The 12,521-nt window shown below is 34.3% G+C and overlaps 1 protein-coding gene across 7 annotated transcripts in view; it reads right to left on the bottom strand.

Moving 5' to 3' along the window:
- The window catches only part of PTBP2 (polypyrimidine tract binding protein 2), a 92,908-nt gene that overhangs the window by 31,886 nt on the left and 48,501 nt on the right, over nt 1–12,521 (bottom strand). For all 7 annotated transcript variants that reach the window (XM_025393814.1, XM_025393870.1, XM_025393826.1 and 4 more), the window contains 3 exons: nt 12,115–12,258; nt 5,262–5,426; nt 5,065–5,175 (listed from right to left, as the gene is read on the bottom strand). In XM_025393814.1, the coding sequence (XP_025249599.1) occupies nt 5,065–5,175; nt 5,262–5,426; nt 12,115–12,258 (420 nt within the window). The remainder of the gene's footprint in view (nt 1–5,064; nt 5,176–5,261; nt 5,427–12,114; nt 12,259–12,521) is intronic.

Here is a 12,521-nt window from a genome sequence, read left to right as displayed (position 1 = left end):
TCTTGTTGGAGTTAAGATTTCTGACAGTAAAAGCTCAAGACAATTTGCAGAAAGACCTTCCAAATGTGCCTACTCACAGTGAAAGTTTAGACAGTAAGCAAAAACAATCAGAAAAAAAATTTTCATGTAAATTTGAAGTTTATGGCTAAAACATGGAAATCAAAACACAGGAAAGATATTAGGCAAAGAAAGCATAATTATAGCAGCACAATGAAACATTGCATATGGACTAAAAACATGAAAAGCCACAATAAAACTATTTCCATTTTTCAGAATGTTTACTACTTATAACTTACTTTTTTGAAGAGATTGTTGGGGATCAGATTTAGCACACGATGAGAGAAACCATAACTTCCAAATTCTTTAAATATCTACTTTTTAATTTTTGGCAAGTCATGAAAAATTATCAAAATCAACAACACAAAATTAAGCTTATACTACTAATGTAATATTTCAGACTAATTATTTACCACTATCAACTCCACCCTGGTAGATTATGCAGGATTTTCCTAAAGCATCCTAAAACCACTGATTTCATCATAAATTCTCCATTAATATGAATGTAAAATATACAGATTGTAAATTAAGCAGATGTCAAGCAGAATCTTTGCCCAAGATATTAGGAAAGGACAATCCATTAGGTCTCTCAAAGAATCTGCATAAAGCAATGTGTACTCTGCGAGAAGGAAATGAATGACACAATCTTACTTTCACAAATGTTTTACCTCATATTTATTTTTATTATTAGTGATGAAATGGAATCTCCTGGAAGAAATAAATAATAAGAAACAACCCACTTATACGTTAAAATAAAATGATCATATAAACAGGACTTCCAGAAGACACAATATCACTGTCCAGTGTCAACTAGATATTCCTAATAAACACATAATGTTTCCGAAAAGCTGTTTCTAATAACAAAAACCAAAAAGAACCATTTCCTACTCATGTGTGTTATAATGTAAGGACTACGTAAAACAATTTTTAAATCCCAGGTGAAAAGGAGATTACATTAGCTGTCTTATTATACTGTTAAAAAGACTGGTATTTTTATGCGTCAAGTAATTATATTCCTCAACATTACAAAAGCTGAATTAGAATGCCAAGAAGGCACATCTTTGCCTAATACACTACTTTCCAATAAATAAACAAGATTTTCTAAAAGGTATTAAGGTGTTTCCTTTAATAAATATGAGGATCGAATAAAATACTTTTTATAGATAATTACGATTGTTACTATGACTTCTGATTTTCACCCTAAATGTCAATGCTTAATACAGCAGAGAATAAAGCAGACATGGTACTCAGAACTTACAGTCCAACAGAAAATATACACATTTAACAAATTAAAAATTGTATGTGTGGCACTGATAACTAAGAAAGGAAGGGATCTAATCTAGTTGAAATGTTACAGAAGACTTCTCTCAGAAAGAGACTTCTAAACTGATACTTGAAAGACAAAGAGAAGCAGAAGTTGGGCATAAAGAGATGAAGAGAAAAAAATAGTATTAGCAAATGGAACAGCAATCTGTAAGATCAAGACATCAGAGAAAATACAGTGTATGCAAGCTATTTAAAGAACTCCAACATAGCTAAAAAGGCATGAGAGGAGAATGGAGAGGCAAGCTGAGGACTGATTTAGAGTTTTATAAGCCATGATCCATGATAAGAACTGTGGACTTCATCACAAGGACAAAAAAGTCACTAAAGGGTATTGTGATTAGAAGCAATATGACTTGAGGATGATATCATTCTTAGTACTCTGTGGAAAAATAATGGAGGCAGAGGAAGATGTCAAAATGGTGAGTTCAGTCAGAAGGCCAAGGAAGTAGAGACATGAAAGAGAACTATTACTACATCAATGTTACTCAAATCATGATTCACGGTCCAGCAGCCCAGGCCACTCTGCATGAATATAAGTCTGTGTCAAAATTTACGTCAATATCGACATTAAGTATACTGTTTGCTAGAAGTATGCTGATTTCAGTGTGACATACACTAACTACCTTGAGAGACCAGCATCTTGAATAACACTGGGGCTTAGACTGCAGTGGCAGCAAAAGAGTTGGAGAAAAAAGGCCAGATTCAACAAAAATTTAGGAGGTATAATCAATAATATCTAATGATAGGCTGGAAGGAAGGGGAAAAATACCATGTTTTCTGGCTTGTTAATGAGACTGAAGTTGGTATCTTGCACTTTACTAACAGTAGACACCAAAAACAGGAGCTGGATTGAACACACTAAGTTTGAAGATAATCATTAGACTGCCAGGTTCTTAGTGTGGGTCTCTTAGGAAAGGTCTGAGCTAGAAAATGTGATGTGAACACTGTCTGAATCACAGAGGTTTAACGGAGCTGTGAGAGCAGGTGAGGCCTCCCAGGTAGAAGGGGAGTGACATGACAAGGAAGAAACAGTCAGAGGGGTAGGATAAATCTAGGTGAGAAGTATCAGAGACCAGGAAGAAAGAGAATTTTAAGATAATGGTGCACAGTGTCAAATATTATCTAGATATTAAGTAAGACAAGGACTGAATCATACCACTAGCATTTAGCTACTCTAATAATCACTGGTGGCACTGGGGAAGAGTAATTTGGGTCAACAGTGCTAAAACCAAATTATAGTAAGTAGAGAAATGAGAATAAACAACAAGGATAGCCTACTTAAGAAGTCATGAGTGAAAAGGGAGAGGGGAGGCAGGGTGATAGAAAGTAGAGTTATAGATGGATGGATTGAAAGTTGAAGGTAAATTCATTTAAAATGAAAGAGGCTGAGAATACTTGAAACTGGTGAAAAGTGGCCAACATAGAGAGAAACAAATGAGAAAGAGGGGATGACAGATAGTGCAGTCTCTTGAGAGGCAGAAGACGACAGGCTTTGGTGTTTATTGGTCTTAGACAACTAAACATCTATGCCTTTTATTAGAAGAGAAAGACAAGTGTGAGTATTAGCAGATTTTGCAAGAAAAACTGATGAGGCTTCCATGTGATTTTCTTCTTCAAGCAAGTGAGAGTGACGAGAGATATGGTAGAAGGGAAAATTTCTATCTGATAGAGGCATTGTGAAAAACAGAAAAACTGTTGACTGAAGAAATGTGAGGAGATTTTTAAACTAGAGTAGGGGGCTTCTTTGTAGTTGATGCTGATGGACTTAAACTGGTACTAATTGTCAGGTTATGTGATATTCTCTAGGTAAAGCCCAGATGCAGGCATGTAAAAAGAACATTACTGTAGTTATCAAAAATGTAAATTTTACCAAAGGGTCTAGATTACAAGGTAATGGGGCAAAGCAAGTTTAGGAAACAAATTTATTTTTCCTTCTCTAATAAGTGAAGTGTGAGTTCTGATACCAGAATAAGTACTTAATAAAACAATTATCTACTGTCTTAGAATTATAACTTTAGATCTTTGTCAAGAAGACCTGAGTGCATACCTGTGCACAAACATGAATATTATAGTTGGATGCTTAGTATCTGTTCACAGATTAAACGAAAATTGCAAACAGTTGACATTGAGGTACTTTTATGAGATTAAATGTAATCATGTATTACTTCAGACAAGATACACATATAAACTATTTTCCCCGTAAGAATTATAGCTTAAATACAGTATAATCCCCAAATTTCATTTAATTGGTCCTCTAACAAATACTTTTCTTTGAGGTCAGAAGAGCAAGGAAAATATTCCACACCAAGAAAAATGTAGACTATATTTAAATGTTTGAAGTTGTGAAAAATGTCACAGAAACCATGATTTCTAAGATTGTCTCCTAATCATAAAACCTCATACCACATTGATTTTGGTAGCCAGGGCATGTGAAAGGAGGATAATCATTTTTTGGAAAAAAAAGAATTCTAATTGTCAACCTATGCCTGAAGAGGAAAGCATAATAAGATTAGATTATACCTGAGAACCAGTGAGGAGCAGCATACTGAAAGAAAGGCTGAGACTGAAAAAACGTCTACCTTATAGGTAGTGTTCATTATAAGTAATTCACCTTTAAAACTTAGCATCCTCTTGTAACAAAGGAGAAACCCCTGTTTTGCTGATAACATAGAGTAGTGGTCAGAAAAAATGAGACTATAGCACTTGGTAAACTATTACAATTATGCTATTATTACTTGTATAGCCTTTCTGCTACCTACAACTAATTTTGCTCCAGAAATGAGGTTGTGAGGATGCAAATGCAATGAAACAATTATAAAAAATGGTCTGGGCTCCACAGAAGTAATCTTGATCTGGAGGAAGCATTTAAGTATTAGAGAGAATAATTAATCTGAAAGTAAAAGAACGAACGAACGAAAGAAAACCAGTTAAGACAAATGTAAGCTTATTAAATGGTTTCATAATAATGGCTTAATAATGAATTTTTAATGGCTTAATAACGGAATAGTAATAATAATGAGATACTATGGCACAAAAAGTTAAAGAGACAGAGCAAAAGCAGATTTCAGATATACAAACAGAAGATTAAGGTGCTTGGAAGCAAAGATGTGGTTTGCAGTTTTCAGTGGCAGCCTTGACAGGAAATTTTACATTTCTCAATGACCTCACATCCTCCATAAATAACAATGACAAAAAAGATAAATGATATAAATAAAAAGTGACTAGAAACCTATTCATAAAATCTTTAAAAAAAAAGACATTAAATATATAATTTTAAATAAACTGAGAGCCTATCATAGCATTTGAGCCACATCTGAGTATTTCAGCCAAACTCTCTTGAAAACTAATTACTTTGAAATTCCCACTAAAAGCCACTTCAAATTTTATGCAGGTGCACATCCCCAACATAGTCCTGCTTTTTTCTTGAGAGTACAAACTTGTGTCCTTAAATTAAAAAAAAAAAAAAAGTAAAATAATAGAAGCCTACATTATGGTTAACTACAACTATGATTTTCCTAAAAATAAGTATTTCTTTTTTATGACAAATATTAAGGTTTCTTAATATTATTTTAATGCTATCAATTTCTACTATCTATACTGCAAGATATCATTAAGTATATATATATTTTTTTACATATACATTTCAATTAAAAAAATCACTATCTCAAAAGAAAGACTTACTAGTTTTGCTTGTTGAGCATTTACTGGATCACCATACTGGAGCAAAGCTTGAAACTGGTTGTTTTTTGTAAATGTGATTATCTTCAAAACAGCACCAAACTTAGAAAATATCTGTTAAAACATTAAAAATAAAACGTTACTTATTTACTATATTATTATTTCTCTAATTTATAGGTAATTATGCAGATTAAACTTACTTGGTGAAGAACATCAAGTGTTACAGGGTAGTACATGTTGTCAATAATTATTCTAAGTACTGGACTCTGGGCTGGAGTCACTGCACTCTCGCTAACTGTGGTGCCACTAAGAGGAGTATTTGCTGTCTGGACAGCTGTCACAGCTTGAAGAACTGCTTGAGCACGCTGGAAATTAATATTATGTAGTTTAGAAACATACCCACTATTGTCACATACTTTGCTACCTGTTACACTACTAGTTCACTTTGTTCCTAGAACTTACACAGATTAAACAACATTTAATGGCCACCCAACAAATATTTTTAAGCACCTGCCATGAGCCAGGTACTACCTGTTTAATAAATCAAATATTCTACTAGTATTTCATTCAAAAAAATTATCCAGGCTTTGAATCAATGTTGAACAAGCAAAGACACGATATATAATTTATTCTCAAAAAACAAGATGTAGTTTTACAGACACATGTATCATCAGAAAATGTTTTAAACAGAAATCTAGAGAACAAAAAAACTTTAACATTAATCACTCCATAAAACAGTTACATTGTAAATCTCAACAAGGGGGTTACTGAATTATCCAAAAGAACTCCCATAAAGCTTATTATTTCTAATAAATGTATGTGCAGAAAATACATTTTTCATACTACACTTAACTTCTGATACCAAAATTTTTAGAATAGAAATCGATGTGTAGTCCAGTCCAAAACCAAAAAATTATCAGGTAAACTTCAAGATATTATATGAAGGATATTTCCCATACATTTTACGGTATCAAATACACCATCAATTATAAAATGCACTATTGTTTTAAGTATGACTAATAGATGTTGCCAATTGAACTATGGAAGATAGACTACTGTAGGACACATCAAATTTCTGAGATTTTAAAATGTGAAAAAATATAACCATAAAATTGAATAAACATAGTATTTGTAGGAAATCTTCCAATCAAATATTATGTTAAATGCTCCCTCCAAAAGACTGCCTTTATTACTATTATCCCTTTCCTATTATTATTATGACAGAGTCTATGATACGGACATAATTTCTTTCTACCTTATCTGTGGTCAAAAAACAACAAAGGCAAATAGTTCTAAAGTATAACAATGACAAATACCACAAATACCTATACATAGCTTTACAGTTTGAAAAATCTACATTAACAGTTAATGAAAGAGAATACAAAAGAATTAAGATACTTAGGAGAATAAACAAGAACAGTCATTTTACTAAAATATTATATAATCACAGATCACATGGCTTGAGAGTCCAGATACATATCTACACAATCATTTAAATGTTACTTAATTTTATCTATAAATTTATATATTAGCCAAAATGACTTACTAAAACCCAACATTTTGAAATGTAATAGATTATTTATTTTAGTAGACATCTTGATACTATTATTGAAAAACTAATTGTAAATTGGTAAAATTAGATTTATAGAGCAGTACCTATTCAAATGTTTAAATATATTTAAATGTTTTAAGTAGCTCATTGCAATATTATCTTCATTAGTGAACATGTTCTTATGGTATTTACCTATAATAACAAGCATAGACTACCACAACTTAGAAAAACACTAACATCTACTGCTTCAAATAATAAAATGTGTTTTTTAAAATAGGAATCCATGATCATGGTATAAAAGTGGTGTAAAAGATTAAAAATTCCCCTGCAACTCTGTCATCCATTCTATTTTCCCCTACCAACCCCTTACAGTATTATCTTAGGTATCCTTCCAGAGATACTAGCTACATCTACAAGCATATATATATACACAAATATTATACTTATTCCATACTTTTTTTGCCAATACTATTCATATTTTATTCAATACTATTCATACTTTTTAATTCAATACTATTCATACTTTTATTTAACACTATTCATTGTTCTCTATCTTCCTTTTATGGCTTAACATTCATGTTCTCCCACACCAGTAACAAATTACTTCATACATTTCTTTATGATTTCATTTTTTTAAAGACTTCATATATTTTTTCTTATAATTCATGGAGCAGAGTTGGCTTGCCAACGTAGATTTTAATAAAACTTCTTACCAAAATATTACACACACACAGAAAAGGACACAAAACCTAAGTATAAAGCTCCATAAAATACCACAAATTGGACATCTCTGTGAAATAACTACCCAGATAAAAAACAACGTATTATCAACACTCTGTAAGCCATAATCATGCTTCCTCCATGTTACAAAAATGGAATCGTATCAGATGTATTCTACTTAGGTTTGGCTGCTTTCAGTAATTATGATGTACACTACCCATGTTCTGCACGTAGCAGTAGCTTGTCCATTTTATTTACCATACAATATTCCGACCAGGCATGGTGGCTCACGCCTGTAATCCCAGCACTCTGGGAGGCCGAGGTGGGTGGATCACCTGAGGTCAGGAGTTCGAGACCAGCCTGACCAACATAGAGAAACCCCGTCTTTACTAAAAATACAAAATTAGCCTGGCATGGTGGTGCATGCCTGTAATCCCAGCTACTCAGGAGGCTGAGGCAGGAGAATCGCTTGCACCTGGGAGGCAGAGGTTGCGGTGAGCTGAGATCACGCCATTGCACTCCAACCTAGGCTTGAAACTCCATCTCAAAAAAAAAAAAAAAAAAAAAAGGCAATATTCCACTAAATGAATACACCACAACATATTCTGCTGCTGATGAACATTTGGATCACTTATAGTTTTTTGGACTACTACATACAGTGTTGCATGAATTTTCTTGGACATATCTTTTAACATACATATGTATATATTCTCAGGTATGTTAACTAGGAGCGAGTTTACTCCTCCTAGGAGTAAACTTTGAGTTTATGTCAAAGAATAGTATATGCTCAACTTTAGCAGATATTCCAAGTTTTCAAAACTGGCTGTCACCAATATTTTATTACCTATCCTTTTAATTTTAGCCACTCTGGTTATGTGCATAGCGGTATCTCATTTGGAGTTAAGGCTCTCAATCCAAACCTAATCTACTCTTTGCTTATCAGGGGATAGCTTTTAGGGGAAGTAATAGCTAAAGGGAGACCTCAAGATATTTAACACTGGTCATGTGAAGTGTGAGGTGGAGGAAGGTTGGTACAAAAGGCAGGCCAACCCACAATATTCCATGCATGAGGGCAGTGACATAATGGCAGCAAACAACTAACATCAGGAGAAAGCATGCCAGGTGACAGGATACACCATTACTTTTGGGACAGAAGCATAAGCAAATAGGGTGGAAGTAGAACAGAGGACAAAGAGCAGTAATCTCAGAAAAGGCCTTTACCCTGAGCATGAACAGGACCTACTGCATGGGAGTAACTTAGATATGTGCATTTGAGAAAGATACGCACTGGCTGTACTAGGCAGAAAAAATTCCAAGAGGGAAAAGAAAAAGAAAGTAGTTTATAAAGATAACTGTTGTAGTAATATAGCCAACAGATGAGTGTGTTTGAGCAATACAAGTAGCAGGAAAGATGGAGAAAACCAGGCAGATAATTAAAAAGTATGAACTAATAGGACCTGGTGATTTCAAGAAGGGATGTGGAAGAATTCATGGTTAATGCATACCCATTTGCATGTCTTCTATTATGAAACCCTATTAAAATGCCTAGAAGTGAATGAATATAAAATAAACAAACACTGAAGGGAGGGAAGGTCATCATTAGCTGAGAATAATTTTATCAAATTCCTGGAACACAGAAAATGAATGGAACCAAATAGACTGGAGACACAGTGAACACACAGCAAACAGGAGTTATATTGGTAGCAGTCACAGGAACCAAATTAGAAATTGGCAGGTTCACAGGAGGAGGGAGTGCGTGAAAAATGGATGAACAGAAAGTCTAGTTCATTAACAAAGAGCTAAATTTCTCTTCTCCCTCCTCTGACCAACTTGTACCCTCACCATCAAACAACAACAACAAAAAAAACCTCTCTCTTAAAGGCACCAGAATTTCCTTCTTTATTTCTTTTTTTTTTTTTAAGAGACTGGGTCTCATTTTGATGCCGAGGCTGGAGTGCAGTGGTGTGACCAGTTCACTGCTGCCCCGAACTTACCTCAGTCTCTCAAAGTGCTGGGATTACACGCACGAGCCAAAGTGCCCTGCTGGTACCAGAAATTCTAAAGGGAGTTTTGTGACCCAGAATAAGAGCTCTTTGGTATTTGGGGGGGATGGGAGTAACAGCTTGGTAGACACTCTTCATTACTTTATCCTAGAGAAAGGAGACAACTTTAACAAAATATAATTGTCCATTCTGAAATATGAAGAGACAACAAACGGGGGATGAAGAGAGTGAGAACAAGATACACATAAATGCTAACACTGAAAAAATAACTCAGCATAGAGTGATATATTTTTTAAATACTGTAATTAGTATCCTCAAAGTACTGGTGTCACAAGACATAACTGACTACAAAAAAAAAGATGACCAAAGGAGATTGAAGGGCTTTAGAATATGAAAAATAAAATTGTAAAAGCATTTTTTTCAACAGAAGAACTTTGCACTGATTATTCCTTCTGTCTGAAGTAAGTGGCTTATTCCCTAACCACTTTGAAGATCATTATTCAAATATCCCCTCTCAATGGGGCTTCCAACGGTCATCCTAAGTCCCCCTCCTCCACATCCATGCGTAGGTGCCAGCTTTGTTCTTTTTTTTGGCAGAGTCTCGCTCTGTCACCCAGGCCGGAGTGCACTGGAGCATCTGGGATCACTGCAAGCTCCGCCTCCCAGGTTCAAGCAACTCTCTCTGCCTCAGCCTCCGAGTATCTGGGATTACAGACATCTGGCACCATGCCAAGCTAAATTTTTTTTCTTTCCTTTTTGTATTTTTAGTAGAGACAGGGTTTCGCCATGTTGGTGGGGGGGGGGGGGGTCTTGAACTCCTGACCTCAGGTAATCCGTCCGCCTCAGCCTCCCAAAGTGCTGGGATTACTGGTGTGAGCCACCAAGCCTAGTCCCCAGCTTTATTCTTTACGTGTTCCTTTTGTTTAATCTTTTAACATGAGAATGTGCTTGCAAATTACTTAAATAATAATGAAATAGAAATGGGACATTAAATGCCATTTTAAGAGGACACTGTGTGCGCTAAGGGAATAAGGAATAAGCCAAAGAAAGAAAGACAAACGACACATTATCTCACTTACATATGGAATCTAAAAAAGCAGAACTCACATCAGTAGAGAGTAGAAAGATAGTCACCAGAAGCTGGGGGAGGGAGGAATGAACAGGGAAAGGGGAGATGATGGTCAAAGTACAAAGTTTCAGACAGGAAGAATGGTTCTGGTGATCTACTGTACAGCATGGCAACTACTGTAATGCATAATATTGTATGCTAATGAGTTGACTGATGGCTGGCAGCCCCACTTCAGGATGGGGACTGGTCACCTGAAAGACCAAGGCATGATTAGAGGCTTATTATCCTTTGTACTATCCTATACAATAAACTAGTAAATCTCAGTAAATGTTTCCTTGAGTTCTCTGTGCTGCTCTAGCAAATTAACGAAATCCAAAAAGGGGGCTGTGGGAACCCTAACTTAAAGCTGGTCAATCAGAAGTTCCAGAGGCCTGACTTGCTGGTGTCTGAGGACATCTTGTGGGACTGAGCCCTCAACCTGTGGGATCTGATGCTATCTCCTGGCAGATAGTGTTGAAACTGAGCTAAGTTGGAGAACACTGTAGACCTGACTGCTTGCTTGCCATGTGGAAAAAAAATTCCCTCACATTTCTGGCCGCAGAAGCCTTCTGTGTTGATTGTTGTGGTGTGAGCAGCGGAAAAACAGTTTTTCCACATTCCACTGTATACTAAAGGAATTTTAAATGTTCTTACCATAAAGAAATTGTAAGTATTGGAAATGATGAGCATGTTAACTAGCCATATTTGGTCATTCCACTATATATATGTATTAAAACATCACCTTGAACACCGTTAAGTACATATTATTATTTGTTAAAAATAAGTTAAAAATGCAAAAAAAAAAATCTAAGTAAAAAGAAAGAACAGCAGATATTTTCTTTTGGTATTCTTCCTCTTGATAATTATTAGAAGCTTACATTCTTTTTCAAAAGAAATTAAAAATTCATCATCAAATTAAAAAAACAGCTGAAATTTCAGTCCTATCTTTTAGGTAAAAAGTTTTACAAGCTTATTTTTCATAAACTATCTAAACCATTTTGTCACTTTGTAAAGTGACAAAAATCTATGAGGAATAGTTTTCCGTTACATTTTTATTAAGAAAAAGTCTGTACTTTACTGACAGAGAAAGATATCATTAGTTTTAAAACTATGTTAAAACAGCGAAAGTTTTAGATAATTACAGCAGTCTTGTAATGTAGGTCAGAAAACATTCTAATGCTATTTTTAAATACATTAATTTTAAATAATATCTTCTACATTACATTTTTAAAACATCAATATTCATATATTCTTCATCCTTAAGATTTCTTTTCCAGGAAAACCATTAACACATCTTCAAAAATTTTTTTCCATAAGAAATTAAAACTTATAAAAAAAGTCAATAACCAAAGGCACTGAACTTCATACCTTAAATTCTAAGCAGGAGAGTCGTATAAATAGTTTATGCTAATAACAAATCCTACCTGATAAGCTTCTCCACAAAAATTTTAACTTGCAACAAGAAAAAGAACATTTGATCAGGGGTTTAAAGGAATTCAAAATGACATAGTATTTAATACTCAGAAACATTCTGCATGAAAATACCTTAAAAATAACAAGAAAATGCCTATAAGGAACATCTGAACAGGTAAACATTTCCTTCCTATTAATGTTTATGAGATTTATAATATGTTCTAGGCCATTTTATTTATGCACCTACACATACTTACTTGGTTTAATGTATTATCTGTCTTTAGTTCTTTGTGATTCGAGTACTGGATATATATCGGTTGGTTACGAAGATGAGGTGTCACGGCAGAATAGTAATTAACCATAGTAATAGCTGCTTCCTCGGTTGCTAGTTCCAAAAATGCCTGAAAATTTAAGTAGCACAATTTTTAATACTATAAATTCAAATAAAATTAATATCTGAGCAATCTATTCAGCTGATTTTAATCAATTATCTAGAATATAATCTTTCAAGTTACTTTTAAATAAGTAGAATTAGAAATCTCTTGTTGAAGTTTAGGTATACAGTTAAAGCTAACCTCAGAAGAAAGTTAGAACTCAGTACATGCTGCTTCTACCTTCCACCTATGATTTTTCACACCCACAAATCTATTCCCACAGCAAATGC

The sequence above is a fragment of the Theropithecus gelada genome, chromosome 1 (assembly GCF_003255815.1).
Source record: "Theropithecus gelada isolate Dixy chromosome 1, Tgel_1.0, whole genome shotgun sequence".
Taxonomy (NCBI): domain Eukaryota; kingdom Metazoa; phylum Chordata; class Mammalia; order Primates; family Cercopithecidae; genus Theropithecus; species Theropithecus gelada.
Note: the sequence above shows the minus strand (reverse complement) of the source record. Positions and strands in the feature narration are given on the sequence as shown.